The sequence below is a fragment of the Neodiprion pinetum genome, chromosome 4 (genome assembly GCF_021155775.2).
Source record: "Neodiprion pinetum isolate iyNeoPine1 chromosome 4, iyNeoPine1.2, whole genome shotgun sequence".
Taxonomy (NCBI): Eukaryota; Metazoa; Arthropoda; class Insecta; order Hymenoptera; family Diprionidae; genus Neodiprion; species Neodiprion pinetum.
The window spans coordinates 26,247,364-26,270,526 of NC_060235.2; the positions used below are offsets into that span (position 1 = coordinate 26,247,364).

The 23,163-nt window shown below is 40.3% G+C and overlaps 1 protein-coding gene across 3 annotated transcripts in view; it reads left to right on the forward strand.

Moving 5' to 3' along the window:
* LOC124216720 (tyrosine-protein kinase RYK) overlaps positions 1-23,163 on the forward strand; it is a 69,780-nt gene that overhangs the window by 9,658 nt on the left and 36,959 nt on the right. For 2 of the 3 annotated variants that reach the window (XM_046621592.2, XM_046621593.2), the window contains exon 2: positions 3,930-4,057. The exons of the other annotated variant lie outside the window; for it this stretch is intronic. In XM_046621592.2, the coding sequence (XP_046477548.1) occupies positions 3,930-4,057 (128 nt within the window). The remainder of the gene's footprint in view (positions 1-3,929; positions 4,058-23,163) is intronic. 3 annotated transcript variants of the gene reach the window in all.

Genomic DNA, 23,163 nt, shown 5'->3' on the forward strand with positions numbered 1-23,163 from the left:
CCACGACGACCCCTTCGTCTAGATGGCTTATCGTACGTACGCTCGTGTAATTGTCTGCTTGGCATCGTCGCTGTCCTGAAAATCTACAACAGACTATCCAGAAGAACAATCACCTGGTTCCCTTTTTGATTGAGAGTTGAGTTTCAATTTGGAATCATCATTTTTGACATAACCGAATGTCGAATACCTCAGACACCGACTCCGAAAGTTGAACCAGTGACAATTTAGGACAAACTTCGGAAGTTAAGTATGAGTCACTAACATGAGCAAACAGTTTTTCATCAGCTAAAAACGAAACGAGAAGCCGTCAGCCGCTGAAAGCACGACTGTAAATTCGGAACTCTTCACTTTGTCCCCAGTCACTCAATTCTTAAAATGTCGACAAACTCTGCAGGCAATTCGGCCATTGTCCGAATTCCCCCTGACTCGGGATTATTGAGTCGGGAAAACAAAGAGCATCGAGCGTCGTTCTAACCGAACCCAATTTGCTGCTGAACAATTTTATTAGATTCGGCGACTAGAGGTCGGGTATTTTTCTCGAGTAAATCGAGGGCAAAATGTGGAAGATGCTTTGTAGCTTTGAACCCGACACCGTCCAACACGCGTGTGAGACAAAGGTACGATTAGCCTCTTGAAATCTAAACCCAGAACGATGAAAATGCCTGGTACTGAAGTAGTTTTTAGAAATGTGAAACGCGCTCGTAGGTTTATTGGTCCGGTAAAATGGGGTAAAATTCAGCGATTTCTGTGTGAAGGTAGTTAAGTGTTGAGCTTTTTAAGGCTTAAATCGTCTAACTTATAAGAGTTGGATTAAAGTGGATCACTCAAGGGTCAAATTTATGGTGAGAAGCAGCGTCACCTTGAGAAATAAAATCCGCAACCACATTTCATCGCTCGCATAAACCGTTTCACTGCATACATAACGACGTCATTCTACACTAAGTCTCCATTTCAATTTCTTACCTCACAGTTCGGATTGCCTAATCCCCCCAAAAGCACTTCAAGTGCAAAAATTTTGCTACAACTCCATTATCAAATGACGTGAATTGCATTGGTCAATTAAAAATTTCTCCATCAAGCAGATGTAATAATGGATATATAAACACAGTTTATATTTGAACAGGTTACACTTGTAGAAGGTCACCTTAGTGCATTTTTGTAAATGAATAAAGAATACTCGGCACTTTGATGTACTTGGCGCGAAGATTCCGCGTATGACGAGGTGCATCTTATTGAGGAATTACACCATTTTTTGTAGAAAAGTTTTACGGCTAGTGCAGTCGTCGTAAACACCACGATTCTCGCGTGCAGACTCTCAAGAACACTCGATGTGACTCGACGACGCGACGATTAGAATGTATTCCGAAAAGCTTGCTTCGGCCTGCATCCCCGACGCAATACCCAACCTTGTGTGACAATCCCAGATGTGTACATCCGTCTGATGATATCCGCCTTTTCGTAGCCAACACGCCGGGTCTCCGCAACCCTGGACAGAGTCGCAGCTGCTCCGCTCGGGCGCGTCAGGAGACGACGGGACGTGCCCCTGCAGGATGTTGTATCCTTAATGTATTTACCTTGGCTCCTGGGTCCCGACCCGACGAGCTGTGCGTCCCGGTGGATCTGGAGGGCGATGGTGCGGGTTCTGCTTGCCTTGCGAGTGATCCGTTCGACCGGGGGACATATTGAATCAAACGCCGATCTCATCTCCTCGGCATTAACGAAGCCTGATGCTAATTTTATCTCATTAGCATGTTTCAGCCAGCGTTAACTTGCCTGGATTTCACCGGTGTTTAGTCCTCGAGTCGTGTCTAGGAATACGCTTAAAGTAAAGGAGTATAATATGCGAGTATAGATGGGTAAAAACGTAAGTTGGTGATTTTTGAGATTTTACGTTGCGATCACAGATTATTCAATCCGTTTGGGGCTGTGTTATTCAAGACTATCTAAATCGAGATTCATTAACACATTTTTTTTATTCAGATCGTAATAGCAAGCATTATTATTGCGGATAACGACAGCCATTTCACTCGGTCGAGTAATCTACAGTGTTTGGTATATATCAGTGTTTTGTCGCCTGATTATATTTAAATAACTCGCAAGGCTTGAACGAAAAATCGAATTTCAACTTCGAACCATCGCCGCTTTGTAGAAAAAACAGGAATCGTGGGTAACAGGATAAAATTGTCCAACCATTTGATCGCAGTAAAAAAATATGCAAACGAAGCTCAACCTGCATTTCTTCGATTAAAACAAATCACTATTGCATTCTGTAATTGATTGTCGAGTTTTGTGTTGTTAAATTACCAAAATTTACCCACTCTTTCAGCCGTCACTCGTACATCGAGGCACGCAAGATAAACGGTGGCAAAAGAGCTTTTGGAGGGCGGCGCGACGTCGCGACAGCGAAATGGCTTTGCGGAAATTTACCCGACGTGTAATATCACGGCGACGATGACGTCGCCGTCTCAAACACTGCACGCCGCTTTGCCAAGTAGTGATACCCCTTCATACGGCCAGACACGGTTTTCTACTCACGATTAGTTACTGGACCAGGCCTCACGGCTCAGTCAAACTACACTTAGACTGCGCGTTGGTGGTTCGAGTTACTGGCAAGTGCGGTTTAAGGAGGCTTATCCCCTTTCGTCGAGACGATGCCGAAATACAAGAACTATATTCTGTTGATTAATATTGACGGCTAAAAGTTGTTGCGAAAATTTGATCAATCTCAGAAGGCTTGTTTTCTGGTGAACTACCGAATAGGATTTCCAGACTTTTAACACTCTTCAAAGCGGCATTATTTTTCACTGTCTTTACAGCGTTGACTACGAAATAATGATTGAGAAACCATTTCAATTTCAGTCGAAATATTCAAAAATGGAAAATGAATCACCATGCTTCTTCACGAATTACTCTCTCAGACATAGTTTTGCCTAAATTTGTCTCTTCAAATACGACGAAAGTTTATGGTTTTTTTTCAATGAGCAAGAGTGAGATACCCTAGTAATTTGAGACTGTTATTTACAAGATGACAAAAGCGAACGAAATATCTACAGCTGAAAAGATGACAAAACTTATTCTATAATGTGATTATAAAATGTGAAACGTTAATGACTGCTGGCAATATCGGGATATGATCACTAAACCGTGCTGGAAAAAGATGTCGCGTAGTTTAGAAAAATTGAACTGCATGTTGGAAGTGCCGTGACATGATGTTCGTACGAATAGAGTTCCCCTGGGAATAATTACAATATCCAATCCGAACATTTTACGTTATCCAGCGTAAAATCGAGGTTAGGTAGATCCACGGAAAGATAACAGTTCTGCCGAAGATAATTGCATCTCGTGTATTAAAGTTTTCAAAAAACAAAACGCTAACATACTTCGACGATCTGGCAAACAGATATAACTTTGCGAACGCAATTCTATTCTCCTATAATACAATATTATTGACGACACGTTACAATCAATTAGTAACAGTCGTGTCGTGTATTAAACTGTTTCAAATCAGGGGAATATTTTTTCCCCTAGAACAAGTTCTGAACATTAGTTTTTGCCGTATTCATCCTTTTTAACACATCCTTATTCATATTGAAATAAATCCAGTTCGACTGTCTAACCGTACTGCACGATTATTTTGAATGGAATAAGTAGGTATACTTTTCTTATACGTTATTTAAATGGGACCGAGGCTCAGATTCCAGATAAAAATTTTATCATTCGGGAAGATGTTTAATTAGAAAAAAAGTAATGTCTATGACTTGTTTCCAGTAAAACAATAAAGATTTTAAAAAAACATTACCCCAATCTGGAAGTCGAGGGCGCGTTGCGTTATCGATGGCATGTAATTCACTTCGTCATTCGTGGAAACTTTGGGAACGGCGAGCCAAAGCTGGGTGTAGATTGAATCGAGGATTACTCTTCTGTTTCAGGGCTCACTGCGGAGTTGTTCTACGTCCGAGAAGGGGTGGTCAACACTTATGCTATGAACTTTGTCGTCCCAGTCCCGGCCAATATGGCTGACCTAGAGTTTTCTTGGCAGAGCCTCGTTGGACACCCTGTGAGTGAGAATTCAAAAATTAAGGTCATTTTTATCCATCTTGCATGGCTGCGTGAAATGAGAAAAATATTGAAAATGCAGTGTGAAGCATTCCATGATAAATGAACAGCCTGTGATTTTGAAATCGCTTCTATTTTTTTTTATTTTTTTTTTTTTTCACTTATAGTGATGGTCTTCATCCCAGTTGCAAAAACAATATTGGAAATTTACATTTACTTTTTTTTTTATTGCGTATTAATATTTGATTTTGCGGAAATCTGAGTAAATAGTTGTATAAAAAAAAAAAAAACACCTTATAATTATAACGATGTAAAAATTATTGAAATAAAAACTTTAATCTTCTCCGGACAATGTAAAGACAATTGGAATCTTCTTCTCGTGTTGGTCTTGAAATGTCATTTTGTATGATAATATTTGCATACATAAGAAGAAAAGATTTCTATTCTTCTTGTAGATTTTGGATTGAGGACTATTGTAAATATATGTAAAAAAAATCTGATCACTTCGACATCGAACCCGCATATATCCAAGTTAAACATGTGAAGTCTTTGGAATGCTTGTCGACCACTCTTTAATTCTGCTATTGGCGGCTTGTACTTAATTATGTTGAATTTTCTCAGCAAATAAAGAAAGTTTGTAAAGGGATAGGAGTATGAATATTGCGGTCAACTTCGATGTGCTGCCTCTTTTGTGCACCGTCATAAGCATAGAATCGCTGTGAAGTAGCATAAGGCTGGTGATTCATTCCCTAAATCAATTCGCCTCCAGCAAGTTTGCAATTTTCTTTTTCGTTTTTTATCTTCTCTGTGTAAGAATATACTTCACTATCTTCTTAGCATCTCCGGCGAGGGGAGCCAACAAAGATCAAAGCTCTGAGACGATCCCTCTTCGCGGTGTTTGCGTTTGTGGCGAGGCGTCTACAAGGCATGCTGTGCAGTGAATTCTCAATGCTGCCGTCGTGTCAAAACAAGAAAAATGAATTCCTATGCATAATGTAAAAAAGCGCGTATATTGATTCCATCGTAAAACGAAACTTGGTGTTATTTTTCAGTGGAATTCCTACTCAGGTTGATAGCAGAGCGCAATTCTACGCCCTCAGCTGCCTGCAGCCCAACTGCATGGCACCGTTTGCGCCTAATCGACTTTCCGAGCTTTAATATCATCGCCAGACGCATAATCGTAACCCTTTCCGAGCGCGCGTTACAACTTGCGAAAATGTAGATTCGCGGCCATCGCAGTTACGATAACAGTTTCGCCTAATGGCTACGGCGACACGCTGTTGAAAACAATTTGGGTAAATGTGAAATTTTTTTGCGCCGGTTGTAAAATTTTCAGTATATATGCCATTTCGTTGTATTTTTCTAATTGTAAGTAAGAGGATACGTGCGACAAATTTTTGCAATTCATATCTCGATAAAGGATTGTTCAATTATATGCAGGTTTAATTAGTAAAGATTGTGTACATCTAGCTTAACAATCAATCAATTTTTATTGAGAATAACGTCGATCTTTTTCGAAGGTGATATATTTTTGCGGTACCCTCGATATTTCAAAAACGACTTGACGGATTTCTTTCAAATTTAGAGACAGTATTCTTGGATAGTTAACGCTAGTTATCAGGATCTTACGTTTATTAAACTGTCATATTTTTTTGCTGGTTAAATTGAAAGTTGTCATTTTGTAAATATTAAATTACAACTTAACAGTCACCATTCTTTAGAAAAAAATTTCGATCGCGAAAACGAGGTTAAACTGTCTCAGAATGTTGCTTCCAAATTTTGAGTAACTCGGTTGAGCCGTTTTTGAGATACCCGTGATCATCAGGAAATATGTCGCCGAGCGAAATTGTGAACGTTATTGTCAACATCAATGCTTCCCATTAATTTATTCTAATTAAAGTAATATGCAAATGCAGCTCAATCATCATACTTTTGAATAAAAGAAACCGTAATCGAAACGAATTATTGGTTCTCGAGATACGAATACCCTTCCATCAATTTTTTAACCATCTACTCTTATATAATATGCACCCCCTTAACTCTCTGAGATATTTCAGACGGTGTATGCAAAAGCACCGTACGTACCGAAGAAACACAAATTTGAGTCTCAGGGTAAGAAACAGTTATCCTGATTAATAAGAAAAAAAAAAAAAAAAATCGCTTGAGAAAATAATACGTATGTTTAGATTCGTGTTTTTATACAAATGTTGGCAACGGTTCCCCATCAAAGAATTTATCATTTGCAAATGTACTTTCGATATACTGGGAATAATCATACGATTTTCCCGACTCACCACGGCTGCTAGATATTAATGCCTCTCTATCCACGTATTCCCAAGACGATAGCATGCAAGCCTTTGGGGTAAGTGAATGCACTTTCGGATCGTTACGCTGCACTTAGTCGGAAGTGGAACGATCCCAACGGAATAATGTTTTCTCACTCCTCACGGGGATCGATTCGCGCCATAATTGGACAATCCGAAAACAAAATAAGTTTGACGCGGTGAAATTGGAATTGTTTGCAAGGAATCGGGAACTTACTTGTCGAAGAGAGCACGAGTTCCGGAGATATGCAGGGATAAGTGACTGCGGAAACTTTTCCTCCTCGAATTTAATTCCGCGCAACGCTGACGGAAACGGTGACGACGAGGAAGGCGAAAGTAAAGGCGACGCGACATCGTGGATAAAATGAGAAAATTTTACCGTTTGAAGTACTTCGCGCCTGAGTAATTTCCAGGCAACCCTACCGTGTGATCTTATATCTGTTTCTCGGAAATAAGGGTCGGCTGTACGAACGTCAAAAGGCAAAACGCGTTGGAAGACTTCCAGGCTTTAAGCACTCGCCGTGATGGTTCATTTGATAATTAACATGCAGAGGGAAACGGACGAGTCGAACAAAAAGGAGGAACGAAATTGCGAAATATTTTTCAAAGATTACCCAGGTGAAAATGATTTCTACGATTTGCCGCGAATTTTCAGGGAAATTGGCGCATTTCGTACAATTGCGAAAATCAAATGTACAAAATTGTAAATATGCGTACATTCTCATAAAAACTTGTTGATTTACATGAAATTTAATATTCTTTCAGTAAAAAATCTACAAGCCACTGCAATTTTCAAAGAAAATTAACAATTCTTCAACAAACAACTATGCATGTTTATAATTTCGTAGAAAATAATACGAAATGTCCTAATTTCCCTAAAAATTCGTAGTAGCAACAATTTTCACCAGGGCACATGTTGAAAAATAGTTTAAACGAAAAGCTTTCTAAACACTTTTCAAACATCCAACTCACGTGTTTATAGAAATCAACAAGCTTGAAGTAACGTTTGGGTAGAGTTTGAAAACATTTTACAGTGTGACTTTCCAAAGTTCCTAATGCTTTTCAAATTGCTTAACCATATTTTTGCTTTCTACCGCAATGAAAAAAAAGCTTTTCCCCTTGTATATTTAGAAAAATTTAGTACCCGTTACTATTCTTTTTGAATTTCGTCACTTGAAGGTACTAGGCAGATACGATAATTTGATGTTGGTGCACTAACATAAATTGTAAATTGGTCCTCAGATATTTTGTTCACTGATAAAAACGTACTGAAAGAAACAAACTGTGCAATGTTGCGTTTTGCAGAAAATTTGGTATTTACAACTAAAATCACAGTTAATAGTGACTTCTGCCCTATGTTCCTGTAATCGCAGCTATAATTATTCAACCGTTATTGTAAGGATGACAAAATCCCCAAAGTTTCACACTAATTATGCAAAACTGAATTCTTGCTCAATGCAATGTATCAAGAATTTATTGATACTTTCCACTTCCTTTCAACGTTATAAAGAAATGTTGAAAGACGATGTCCCTCAATTTTCACAAACATCGAGTAAGTGAGAGCTTTTACCGATTCGAATGACTAATGATCAAGCTTTCACAGGGGCTTAGTTTCTTTTTTGCCGTAAACACTTAGAGATACGTGAAAAAGTAATGTATATACATGGTGACAAATTGCATGGAAAAAATAGCCCTCGACTAGCTAGCTCCATTAGTAATTCGTCGGTCCCCGCAGAAGTAACAATGCGAAGCAGAGCAAACACGGCTGATGTAACGGCACTGTTCGGACAAAATACTTCACCGGCATGGGGGGGCGATCGGAGGATATCAATACTCTATCAATATGAAATACAAACAGTCGTGTTGGGCACGGTCTGCCGGCGGTTTGGTTTGTGCCCTCGATGGTCGCCAAGGAAACGTCGTGCACCCCAACGCAAATGCAGCGAGTCCTTCCTCCTCGCCCTCAATCAGAAGTTAAACGACAAGGAAATTGACATGCTCTGCGTTACCGTTACTTGTACCGCAGATTGTTTTTTTTTTTTTCTCCTTCTTCCTTTCTCGCCACTAACAATAAGCTTGCTTGTATTGCTCGAGGTTGAATAACGGAAAATATTTACCAGGCGAAAAAACAGCCGAACAATCGGGTTGACATTTGCTGTTGGCGAAGAGGATTCGACTTCTCGAAGAAAAAAATTACCGTGTTGAAAAACTTTGTTTGAATGGTCTCGTTCTTGTACAGTGCAAAGTCGATTTTCTAAAGAAGGATAGCGACCTGAATTACTTCCAGCCGTAATTATCTCAATTTGTCAAAGTCGTAATCGTACTAATTATGCAGTTCATACTGGCTCCTTTGAAAATTACTAGACAAACTTGTTGGATATGGAAAAAAGCTTAGCTTTTTCGCAACAGGAATAACCAAACGATTGCGCTTTAACATTTTCTGCGTACACGCGCATACTCACACATACACACACTTGAATGTTAGAAAATGTTTGAGCGAGGGATGAAACGTACGGCTTTACGGTCATCCCTAAAAGTAAGATCTCGTAATTTGCGTAGCGTGTGGAAAAAACGGGTGATCTTTTTTTACGACTGATCGTGTCGCCACGTGTAATCTTTAAAATATTTGAACCATAGAAAAAATCGCGTGGGGAAGTATCAATTGAGGTAACAGTTCTTCCGCAGCATTTATCGGGCTAAAATTGAAAATTTTTTCAACAGAAAAGAGTGAAAAGACTGTATAAAGTTATTTGGAATGCTGTATTCAAAGACGTGTTTCTGTCAAAACTTAAGTAGGCAATGATACTTGGAGTGTTGAACCGAAGACGCATTCACTTGACAGGTATAGCTTGAATAAAGTTCGAATAAAGAAGTTTTCGAAACACTTGGACAAACTCGTGATAAGTGTTTTCGTTTGTTATTTTGATAATGATATTTTGATAAGAATACTTCACGACGTGCTTTGGATTAGTGATTGTAAGTTTTATACGGACTTTACTTTTCAAACTCTGATCATGTAAAGTTGTGGTTTATTTTATAAAAATTATAAAATTCGATTGTTTTGGGGTGATTTAAAAACTGTAAGGCAATTTCTTTCTCAGACTGCCAAAAGATCGAAGAATTATTACTGGAAAAGATGAGGTGTCATTTTTTAATCAAGCTTTTACATTTATCAATCGTATTTACGAAATATTGCCGTGTCTTGGATCGAAATTAGTATTCACCGTAAAGTAAATTTTTACTATGAATTTGTTATGTCACGTTAGTCGGAATTTAATCCAATATATCGTCATAACCAGCTGAAAAATGTTAATTGTTCATTTCATTCACCCACAATTGGCAATTAAAAAACCTCATTTTCGGTGTTTCACACCTCGCCGCGTAACAGCTCATAACCTTTTGATTAAACTTTCTGGCAAAGATATTCATGAAAATTCATTTTAAGGTGAAAATCTTGGACAGCTTTTTCTCGTAATATCTCCCTACTGAGTTGTTCACCATTTTCTGTCTTTAAGATATATAATACGAAAAAAGTGGGCGTCGCCCAATTTTCATTAAACGAGAGAGTGATTATCCGCTCGGAGTTCCACTGGCTACAAACTGTTTCCAAAGTTATGGTCGTGGCAAAAATGAAAGCCAAAACAAAAAAAAAAAAAAAATGGTCAACGACACGCGATCGCGTTAAAATTACGCATAGTTCCAAATAGCGAAGTGCCTATCAGATTTCTTTATCTTGGCTACATGCTTCACGACTCTGATGACTACATGTGTGTTGTAACGTGATATTTTCCCGGCCCGAAACCAAATCACCGTAATGCCGCTACTTTCGTTCGGATGCTTCGTCAACGGCGTACAGGGTTCTGCTAAAAAGACATCAAAGCCTCCCGCTGTCGAACCTTATCGACCTCAAGCCATCCCACCTACTATTCCGACGATTGTAAAGCAATTAGTGTTTGTCTTACCTTACCGTGGAAGACTTGTCGAAGGACTGGAGCGTGATGATAAGCCCTTCGCAGCGGAGCACGTTAACTTGACGGACCACCACCATCTTGAGTGATGAGAGGACTACTTCGATCAACCCACGTGACCGGCTGGCCAATTGCGATAGCGCAAAGTGGTGAAGAAGAGATCACGTGACCTCATCGCGTCAAAAATTGACCGAGATCGTCAGGATCGTCGCTCGAATCGGCATACTTTACGTTCAGCTGTGTCAGCAACGCAGCCCGTGTCTTCGATCGCTTTACAAAAATAAAGTTTTTCTTCGAAAACACCTTTTTTTGATCGTCTTTTCTTTTATAGCCATTGAATTTCTTTTTTTTATTTTTAACTTGCTAAATGTTGATGCTATTATGAGTCTGGCGTCCAACAGCATTATCTGTTCATTGTTTCATGCGTTGTGCGGTAGGACAACGAATTAATCACCCTCGCCTATTTTATAGTTAATAGTTCACTATACAGGATAAATTCATTACATATGTCACCTTTATAATTCTACGTAGTTAAAACCCAAGAGGATCACCACTTCTAAAGTTAGACATATATACCTGACTTCACGACTTGAAGACTTGAAAAATTTTCATTACCTACCCCAAGTGACTGTACGTGATTTTATGTGACTTCAAGCGGCTTTACGCAACCTCGAGTAACTTCAGGTGACTTCAGGATTTTTTGACGGTGTAGCCCTGACTTCGGCACTGTCTTTTGTTGCAAAAAGGACGACATAGTTTTCCTACGAGCGAAATTTTGTTCCAAGCACGCAACCGACTGAACTTTCGGGAATCGATTTCCGAGGAGTTTCAGCGAGCTTGAATTAGAGAACTGAAGGGTTTCGAATCAAGCAGCAAAAGGTCGGCAGTGCCGAAGACAAGATCTCGATAGGATTTCGAAAGCGGTAATCAGGGCTGCCAATCCGATGTCTATCGGTGCAGAGGATTGCAATTGCAGCAGCGGCTGTTTCGCCCCCTCGAGAGAGTTTTCCATCCCGTTATCTCGGCTCCGTTCCTCCGGCTCGTCGCGTTTTGGTACATAATCTAAAATCGGTGCTGCGACGATTCGTCGGCGGTGGAATTATCAGCCGCACCGCTGACTCATATTACGCGTCCCCGACATGTACCGAGAGTTTTATCCCCGCGTATCTCGGGCACATCTCTTCGATTCGATTGGCCGCCCCGGGGAATTTCCACTGCGAGACCCGCTTTTCCCTACCCCACCAGGATTTGCCGGGTGAAACTTTTACACTCGTAAACGGAGCTAGCGGAATTGGGAATGATTTGTGAATCATCCACTTGTTATACGGAAGTTAGAGACTTCCCCGAAAGACTCGCAGGCCCCCCAGCTCCCCCGAAACGAGTGGCTACAGGGTATTTCGGATCGACGAGGGCGGCCGCCCTTCGCGACAATTACTCCAGTAATACCGTCGCCTCTGGCGATGACGCTGTCGCGAACTTGTTAGGGGTTCGTCTACTCAAAAATGCGATGTAACGAGCGATCAGACTCTGCAGCAGCGATCAATCGTCCCGCAATAAAAATCCGACTGTGTTCGACGCGGAGGCTGTTTTGTCGAGGTCGATTGCAGGGGTTTGAATTGTGTGCAATTTGTTCTGTGAGTGTAATTTTCTAAATGTCTGTCATTTGTTTGTGATGCTTAATCTCGCGGGGAAATGATTTGTTTGTTTAAAAATAAACGTCCCAATCATCTTCCTCATCATTCACTCAAAGAAGACGAAAAATGCTGTCAATAAAATTGATCTTCAAAAATAAAAATTAACGTGAAAACTCTATCGCCGATCTAATGTTGCAAGATTTCTCTGAAGGGCAGATTTTTCCTGCTGCTCGAATTTTCTTTTGTTCGTAAAAAATTCTATTCTAGTTCTGTAAGCGTTGTGGAATAGCGATCGAGTGTTTGATAATGTTTCATTGACGATCGTTCAAACACCTACACTTCAAGAACATCTTGTGAGGATTTCTTAATTCAATCATTTGGAATTATTCCTCGTCGAGATTTTTTTTTTTTGGTACACAGACAGGTATCTCCAAAAAAATTGCTGCCAAAACACCATAGTTTGATCATTTTTAACGTTTTCATCAGCTTATATCATTAGAATTTTCGCAGACTCATTTCGATCACGGAGTAGGAATTTCGTTTCACTCACGTCAATCATTATCGGCGCAAATGAGATCGTTAGATATTTTTCATACGGGTTTCTCCTCGTTTCCCAACATTCGATTCGGACGGTCGGTCCTGTTTCAAGTTCTTCCTAAGCGTTTATTTCGCGTCCATCGCGCGGATAACGCGTCTACAGTAATTTACAATTAATTAGAAATTCAACCGGGGATCAGGGTTGATGACGTTCCGTGATTAATGCCTTCCTCCCCCTCTCGTAGACCGGCGCCAGCCTTCCCGTAGCGTGGGTACACGTAACACACGCAGCCATGGCATAGGTGTAGGCTTCAGGCGCGGGTAAGTCCTGTGGGATAACAGCCCCGTGTTTCGGATAACAGAGAATGTAACAACGGGATATCCTACACCGTGTAGGCCATCCCCTGCTCGAAATGGGGAGGGTGAGTGTAGACCATACCGCGGAACACCGCGTTCTTGTGACAAACACCCGGGGGTTATGCGACATAATTACTTGTAACCGGATATATCTGCGACGTGTAATTTCCGAGAAATACTTAGCTACTCTTGCGGGATACTCACGCATCTTGTGTTACGCGCCTACCGCGACTCCGCAAGCTTTAGAGCAAGAAACACATCAAGCTCCGCGCCCCGGGAGCCCTACTTCCGATATTGCGTTTTCAACGTCAAACATATTATTATCTTCCATGGTATACGGGTTGAATTATAACTCGTTTTGCTCTACACTTGGCTTCGATTGCCTGGATTGTGATTGGGCATTTCTGTAAGAATCCTGACAAATTTTCTAGACACAGCAATAAGAATTACACAAACTGCATATAATTGACTAGATTCGACCGGTGATTTATTGTGAATTCGAAGAGCTGTCAAGACAGAAATTTGATGTAACGAACGTGCGAAAGTACAACTGAAGTTAATCAAGTTGGATTTACTTCAACCTGAACACGGATTAAAAATTATAACAACATAATTTTCAGGAAAAATAACACAATTATTTACAACACTGAAGGGATTGCACTATCGAATCATTTCTGCAATGAAAAATCGCATCGTTTAACCAATTTCAATAAGTTGGGTCATTATCTCTTATCTCACTTTGTTTTTAAATAAATTTTCATGTTCCCTGATCAAAGTCACGTAAATTTATATAATTGCATATTTTACACCCTTTCGTACATCATAGCTTAATATACGTCTAATTATCGTCATGAAGTTAGCATTTTATTCCCAGTGTATTATATTTACCCGAGTTTCAATGTACAGAAGCAGAAAGAAATAATGGTACAACGGGGGAAAAATTTACGTGAAAGCACACTTTCCACACGTGTTCGCGCCGCTATTTACTATTGCCACACGCTCATGAACAGAATATTCTATAAAATGTGCTGGGTAAGATAGGTTATTGAAAGGATCTGAATCCATAACGCGGAGTATGCATACACAGAGTGCAAAGGCGGGCTCTGAGGGAGAACGAGTGTTTCAGTAATGGAGTTCCGAGCTGCAAATGCGGTACGTGTAAAGGCATTTTCGCGTCAGTCACCACAACACGAAGCATTCGCAAACTCTGGAAAAGTTTAAATCAACCTAATCGAGTTCCGGTGGAACTTGTTCATACATGCCATTACGCAAAGCCGTTATGACATTATCGTTTATGTTTAGAAAACGAGTTTCCTGCGTCCTCGAGTTTTCTGTTGTCGAGGTTTCATTTTTGAAACGTATTTATTACTTTCACATCACGAGACAGTGGGAGGGCTTAAGATGCATCGATAGATGCTATGAGATGCATCTTGATGAAGATGCAATAACATGCTCAAGAACAGAAGATACCGGAATTATAAAAAAAGCTCAGACTTCGATGCTTCTTTTTCAAAATTAGTACAACGTACCAATTCATGGGTACTAACCTTCTTAAAAAAATAAAATGAATGAATAATTTAAAACTGATGGTGAAATTTCTGGCAATTTACATTGGCAAAAGATTTCTGAATTATCTGTCAAGATTCGACGATGCCATCGTACTGCCCGCATCGCGTTACCCACAGTCTTCAGGAAAGGTTCTCATTCTCGACGAGGAAAGTTTTCGACACGAGGATGAGTTATGAACGTGTCTTTCGATCGTACCGTAACGCTTCTGACGTAGTTTCCTTTGGAAATATCGCTGGTTTCGTCATTAATTTCCCACAGCACCAACGCCCGCCCATCGAACGCAGAGCTTTGGTGCAACGCCTTCTTCGAGGAAAAATGAAGAGTGCAGAGTCTAGGCGAGCAGGTACAGCGACGGTATAAGGACGAAGTGAGCCGGAGGGGCGGCCGGCATTGAGCGATCATCTCATCTTCGCGCTCAAAGTTAGATGAGGAAATTTGTCCCTACGATGGCTTCCTTGATAGTTTCCCAACTCCCGGTCGGCGTCCCGAAAGCGCGAGGCATTCCTAGGTCGTTACCTAACAACGTTCCTCAGACCCTCGGACTCACCCTCTTTCCGAAAATTAGAGGGACAATGGCCGGAATGAATACGAAAGCCAAGCTCGGGGTTAGCGTCAAAGTTGGTGATTTTTATCGAAGCTGACGAGGGTTGTGGCTAATTTTTTAATTCGTAGTTACAAATGTGTTTAAATTGGGTTGACCGGACTGATTATTACAAAAATAAAATTTGGTACACGATCTTTCGTTTTTCATTTTTTAATTCGCTTCTGTTTATTCGATTAAAATTCATTCGAAACGTTTCGCTTCATTGTTCAAATTATTTTCTTTTCATGTATGTATTTTTACTCATTTTTATGCTCGGATATATCGTTCACTACTTAGAAGATTTTCTCGGTCTTCCATATTCAAACTATCATCGAACTAAAATGACCTATTAAAGGCTAGAAATGCGATCATCGGTCCGTGCTTTTTGAAACAAGCTGATCTTTTCTGTCCTTTCAGCTACTTTATTGAAGATAGATGAATTTATAATCGGAAGTTATAACGGTAGATGAAACGTTTTCGAAAAAAATTATTTATCCCGTAAAAGCATGAATTACAAGTTCAATATTACAGGCTGTCAATCTTGCGAACGTGTCTAAAAATCAGATAATCAGTAACGACGAAGCCGAGAAGGTATAACAGAGAAAATACTGCTATTACATAAAGAACGAGTAAAAAGCAGGGAAGTAAATAGACAATTAACGAGGCGAGCTCCCTCGGCACCTTTCATATAAATTTTGCGCTGGCTCAGCCAAGATGAAGCAGAATATTGTGAAAAATCTCAGCTCATAATCTTTGCTTTTATTGCCAATTTCCGTCCTCCTTTAGGAGGATGAAGAAACAAAAAAAAAAAAAAAAAAAACAAATAAATAAAAAAGTCTCCACGGAGCAAGAAAATGAAAAATAAATAAATGCGTAAAAATGAAACAAAGTTTACTCCAAAACCTAATTTATTATCCCGTGTTTGCGCTCGAACTCTTCGCCGTTCCGCAACTTCTCTCTCTCTCTCTCTCTCTCTCGCTCTTTGCAATACACTATTTTCCTGACGTGACTCCACGGCTATGGAGTATCGCACGGCTTCTTCAACGATTTTCCTCGGCTTCTTTATTTTTCTACATCCGGACCGGCGATATCTCAAACTTATCCGCGAGTAGAATTGGTCCAATATGCTCCTAGAATACGAGATGGCAAAGTGAGTTATAACCCTCTGCAGTTATATACGCCTCTCTCCGTTATATACCCTCTGTCCTCGAGGCCTCCGACCTTCTTTTGCCAACAAAAGCGGAATGAAATATACCCGTTGAAGTATGAAGCAAGCGACAGCGGCGTTGGCGGACAGGAAGTCTTATTTTTGCACCGGTCAGATACACTTGAGTGACGGAAGAAATCTTCAATCCCAAGAGGTGGGAATTGAGAATTCGAAAATATGAAAATTATCGTGACCCCTGATCGGAACTCAAAAATCGTACGAATCCGGAGTACGAGCAGAACAATATAATCAAAGTTTGGGAAACAAGCGAAAAACGCCAAAGTACAATGATTTTAAACATTCCACTTTACGTAAAGCCGTTCCTCCAATTCTTGGCATTTCGACTTGTGTAACTCGAATTTGCTCGGTAGTTTCATTCCTATATCACAGTTGGATTGTTCTTTGATTCCCGTCCACCATCACTGACGCAAATAAGATTGCTGGAGTTTTTTCATACGTGTTTTCCTCTCTCTTCCCAACTCTCGATTAAGACTACGGCTTCCATTCGTCCCTAAATCGCAACTTCACACGCGAAGTTGAGCGGGGTTGAAATGATATTGACGAATGGTTTCATCTCCTCCGAAAGGACGTCATCATTTTCCGGCTCATCAACCATACTGCAGAAACTCGGCATCAGGAGGACAAGTGGCTTTAATAACAATGTACCTACCTAGTTACGTCGGGCGGTTTATGTTACGGTAGCACAAAGGGTTCGCCATAAGTAAGCAGCTAGCAGCGGAGGCAAATGAGGATCCAAGTGGATGGGCGGGGGCTGCAAGCTGCAGGGGTTGGACTCTGCGGCTCGTTTATCAACCGGTGGATTTCAAACGTCTGTCTGCCGTCCCGCGGGATAAATTTATCGGTTTTATAATTAAGCAAGCCGCGATGTAACTCGGGTTTAATTTACACCCCTTAGTTTCGCCAACAAAAAACGAAAAAAAAAAAAACATAAATGAATAATAATAAAAATATAATCACGCTTGCTGTTTTACCTTTCCATTATTTCCTTCGATGTTCAAACCGCCGATCATTCCTCGGGTCTGAGTTCGAACCAACGAAGCCAATTCGTGATTTAACTACTTCTTCAACATCGCCTGCCGGCAAGAAATGTGCTTGATTCGTTGTTCACGCGGAAAAACGAGGTTCGTAAAGGCAGACGTGATTTTCGATTATTCGACTACCGTAGAAAATATGCAAAATCGTTTTAGTAATGATTTCTTGCACGAAATCGGTTATTGCTTTATTGTTACATTTTAATTCGATACGATCTCCCGCTCAACTTTGCTCTGAATTTTGCAGTGAACGGCGTTCGAGCTTGCAATGAAAAACCGAAAATTGCACTTCAACTGATTTTTTTTTTTATAAAAAAGCGCAATCACAATTAGAAACATTACGATCAGTCGATTTTTTTCATACAATAACACTTCACGAGATTGACGTACAGTGAATGAAACTGTCAAGCACAGAATCGTACTCGTACAGCGTGGATTTTAAGATAGATTTTTCTCCTTGTCCATGGTGAGAAAAAAAAAAAAAACCATGAAAAATAAAAACACGATAGAAACGAAAAACGATTCTCGTCATATGTTGTCGTACGTACAACTGGAGAACAGGAACAAGGTATGAAAATCAGAGAAACACGTAGGTGACAAAATCTGCACCTTTATGAAGAAAAGGAAAAAAAAAAAGAATAAAGAAAAGAAAAAATAGAAGAAAAAAAGTAACGGGATTGCGGGAGGGTGAAATCCAGGTAGTTATTACAAGTCCCTGTGGGGTGTGTGCTTCCACGCCTGCAACTCCAACGCACCCGTGTAAACGCGTGGATGGGCACTCGAGGCAGGCCATGAGGGGGTGGAGAGCGGGCGTCGTGCAGCGCTGCTGGCGGCGGGGGTGGAAGCCGGGGGTTGTTTGAACAGCCTGCAGCTTTCAAGGAGAGCGGAGGCGGACGGGGGTTGCTATGACGATCACGCCCCATCGAATTACGCGAAAATTGCCCCGCGCCCCCCGCGCCCCCCGCGCCGACGCTCGAAGAGTAAGAGGCGATAAACGCCGCGCTAAACTGTATTTGATAAACCTGCAGCGGAATGCGCGATGCCGTGGGAAACCCGGCATGCATTGCTGCACTCCATCCTCCAGGCTCAAGGCCCGTTGTCACTTCTGCAGGCGAGCCCCGGGGGATTATGGAAACGAAATTGAAAAACGTCCCGCCTGAATCGACGACGTTCAAAATCTTGTCAAGTATTTTTTCGAGGGCGTTACTGAGCGCCGAGTGCCCCGTGGGATGTTGCAGAGATGTAACGTTGTGCGGAGGCTTTGTACTCCTCGGGAAATATCATAACGTTGGGAAAACAGTAAGGACGAATTCGTCCGGTTGTCTGAATCGAAAGTTAGGAGAGTACGAAATCGTTTAATAACGTCTCTGTCTTTTTTGAGCCAATGATGGCGAAGCGGATTCGAGTCATGCAAGCCCAATATCAATAATTTGAGAAACGGCTTTATGATCAGAACGTTTGAAAGAATTAAACTTTGCTGTTTTCGATCTGTATCTAATGTTTTTGGACACATCTTTTCCCCGTTGACAAAAATACAAATCTATTTTTACACACTCTTGAGATAACAATTTGTAAAATTTTCTTCGCCCGATCTGTGGAGCGTTTTATATTGTTAACAAAATAAGCTCAACCACGTCAGAATTAGAACGTAATTTTAATAAAAAAAAAAAAGAACAGTTTCTGAAATTTTCGACATCGTAGATTTTAAGACATTCGAATCTGATGAGATTCGCATCTATTGCACTGTTCGAATGTCGTTTCATCTCATGTAACTTGAACAAATGCGGGTAACACTCTAAAATAGTGTCCGTATTTCTGTTTCTCGATATCCTTCATCATTCTGAAGTTAGAAGCCGGAACACAACTAAATTTTGGTACACTTTTAAGAATATGGAAAAATAAGGGATAATAGTGGGTAAAATTATAAAAATTTCAATTTATTGCTCTAAATTTTTCGGGCTGCTCTGGACAATATGAGAAAGAAATTATTCCAAATTCTAAGAAAAATTCCAACTATTTTGAGAAATAAAGAAACCGATTTTCTACGTATTTTAACGATACTTAGAAAAAGTTTAATTACAAAGATGTGAAAGAGTTAGCCGCATTTGCCGTTACGAATTCGTACTTTTTGTTTCGACAACTTCAAAAAAGTATTAACCTCATACATAGTAACAATCAATAATGCTCTTGATTGATAAAATTTTTTTCAAAAGAAAAGAAGCTGGTGGAAAGAAAAATGGCTGAGAAATATCGCGTGTCCCAGGAGGAAATGACCGTGTAGCTTATTAAGGTGATCGACTCACGGTTTATCCCATAATCTGTATTTTTTACCCTAATATAAGACGCGGACAAGATTACAGGATTACGTTGTCCAATATCGAGTAAGCTCGCCCAGTATGCGGCAAGACGAGCCCCAAAGGTCCTGGCAATCCTTTACGTGACTGTACTCGCGTTTCCTGGCACCGGGAAGCAATATCTCTGCAATATATACACTGGCAGTTAATTTTACGTAATATCACTTCATCCACGTCTTCGTTAAGATGCTACAGCCAAATGTTTCGTGACAGGTTGATATTTTTACCTCACAAGTGCGCGAGAAATTTTGTTTTAGAAACCACAAGAGTTGCAAGGTGAAAAATAATTGGCTTCGAATAAAAGATAGATTAATTATTAACTATCGAAAGTCTCTAAATCGATGTAGAAAAGCTCGGTTGTTAACGATCGAAAAGTAATGACAGTTTATCAGGAATCCTCGAGATGGTTGAGTACCTCGTCAGTATAATTTTAGTGTCCTAAAATTCATATTGTATGTAAATAGATTTCTCACTGCTCAACTGATTCAAATTTACTCTCGCATCTACTTTCACAATTTCCAATAGATTAAAGTTTATTATCTTCAAACCTAAGACGATTGTAAGGAAGTTATTTGGTCAAAAACGATACTTTTTATTCATTTCACCTCAATCTTTCATTTGATCGTTTACAGCTTATTAAAGATCTTATACTAATACCATTAAAAAATATTATTTAGCAAATTTAACCGAAATTGTGAACAGTTTTCCAAAACTGCGAAATCACGGTTTCTCACGAGTTACAAGGTTGATGGTTTTCGTGTTGCATTTTTTTCGTCACTTGATAATAAAAAAGACTTTATCTAATAGCTTACGCATCCTCGACATCGTTAAGACTCTGCAGCTGCGGCCGAACAGCAGCCGCGAGATTCAGAGAAGGGTGCAAGATCCTTGGAAATTGTTTATCCGTCAGCGCGTCTATTATCCCGACGAATAGAGCGATGGTATGTTACTCCTCCATTCCCCCAGACGCAAAACGCGAGAGAAAAACGGACTTTGTAGTAATACAATGCGCGGCACAAAAGTGCTACACAGCCGCGACAAAAGGTGACGGCGACGTTCCTAAAGGCCATTTCCAACTTATATATTATATAGTTTCTGCTGACAAAAGACCTGGGACTGAATAAGCGAATGAAAAAGACACACACTCGATTGATTGACGATTCCGATATAATAACGTTTCTCTGTCGGGTTTACTAGCAACAAAGTCGCAATTCATTGTCAACATGGACAATCACATTGATAAAGAAAGATTAATTATTTCATTTTTACGATAAATTGGTCATGTCCTTTCCAAAATTTATATGATTAAACTTGTATAAATACGAAATAGTATTTAATAAATGTCGATCATTGAAACAAAATTTTTAAAGTTATCGATTTTTTCATTCATTTATGATAAAAGACGGCTCAAACGATCTACTTTATTCAGAAACGCTATCGTTCAAATTCGTTATAATTACCAAAAGGATGTGATAATTAAGAAAAAGTGGGATCATCGAAAAGAAATTTTTAGTAAATCGGTCGAACTGTTTTTGAGATTTCGTAGGCATCGCAAAACATGTCACAGAGAAAATTTGTTGGCGTTAATTTCAATAAGGATGTTTCTTATTAATTGATTCTAACAAATAGAAATGTTTTGAACGAGCTCGGATTACATGCGTTTGAATAAACCCATCCCAAATCGAATTAAACCGAAGGTTGTCGAGGTATAAATTCTCAAAATTTGCCAAAAATGAATAAAAAAGAGCATGCCAGTTATCTTCCACGAAAATGCTCTATCATTTCAAGTTCAATGGCGATATCAATTATTCGTAATCACTAGCGATATCAGTAATAGATACCCAGTCAATTTACAATGTAACAAGATACTCAAATAATATAAACGATGATAAAAAAAATTTCCATTAATACATCGAGCTCCCTAATTACTGGCTCAAAATTCTGTAAATTTGCTCTCAACGAAGCTTTGCTCTCCAATAATAATCAACGCGCTAGCACCTCTAAAGGAAGCAGCTGACGTTTACTTTAATTGAATAAAAACGTGAAATTGAAACACACAAATTCTCAGTGACAAGTGAGGTAACACAAGGTGATTCCCCGCACGCGAGTTTGTGCCGCGCAGCACGTAGCATCGGCTAAGTGAAAGCACTTTCATGCAATAATTACTGCCGTGTAAGCGAGGGCTGTTTGCGCCCCCCGGTGTGAAACTGTGAATGCAATATGCTCCCTTCGCGTACAGATGCAGCCTAAGGCCTCTGTAACTTCTCTGTGTCTAACCGTTCCTGTCCGACGAACCGCGCTGTCGCTCACACTCAGTCCTGGGATACGTCCTTTGTGAACACCGCAACCTCGACGTGCAGGGTGCAAGGCGAGGATTCTCCTACGAAGTCGTGAATCTAAACGTAAGCCAACGCCTATTCTAAACTCCATTTTTAATGACTGGAACGTACGAGAAAATCGTTTGTAAATCACTTTCTGGAATTCAAATTCGAATCGAGGAACTAAAGAAGTGACAGGAGATCAAGTTTCGCTAAAAACTACCGACGAGCCAAGAAGTTGAATGGCGAGCTAAGAATTCCAAATAGCAATTTCGATGCTTCGCTTGTGTTCCGACGACGGTTTTGTCCATTGCTTAACTTTCCAAAGAATTGGACACAACACTATAAATTGCTACAACAATTAATCTGGATATTCACTATTCACTGAAACTGCTTTCATTACTGATCCATCCAACGTTGAATAATGATACTCGCATGAATTCCATGGTCGTCTATTTGGGAGGACCCGAACAATCAATTGCTGTAATTAAACTATCGGTTTTTCAAAGGTAATCCGATCTATCACCAGGCGATTTCTTGTTTAAATCAATCTTTTTCCGACCCGGAAATGCAATACAGTCTATTTCTACGTGCCATCAATTCCGTTCGACACTTCTAAATTGTACATCAAGTATCGAAATTGAATATCGCATAACCGAATCACCGTATTCGTGGTGAAAAATCATATTCTTGATAGATTCTGAGATCTAGGTATAATATAATCATTGTGACGGTGAGAAGATCAGAATTCAATTAACTAATACCGAAATGAGACGAACACCTTGAAACCGGCGTAACGCGTCGATGTTGCCCGGAGCTTTCAGAAGCTGTTGTTGATCCGATTCGGTATTCGAAGGTATTTACAGACCGGTATCGATGTTACGTGCAACACTCCGTCACACACCCTGTTCTTACTTCTTTCGCAAATCCCTCTCTCTTCGAATCTCGCGCTTCGGAGAGTCTGAGTTTGCCAACCATCCGGAGGCAAGCTTAGGTGGTAGACTTTACACAAGACGTCTACACGCAGGGTGCTCGTCTGATGTCTGGCAGCCAGTCCTCGTGCCCGCGTGACGACGCAAAGGGACGATTGATAGCTTCCGAGCGCGTTTGCAGCCAGCCGACGGAATGACAGACCGGCGAACCGACAAATCGGAGCAAATCCCTGGCGAGATTCGCGTCTCGGCCGCGAATAAGAGAGAGAAAA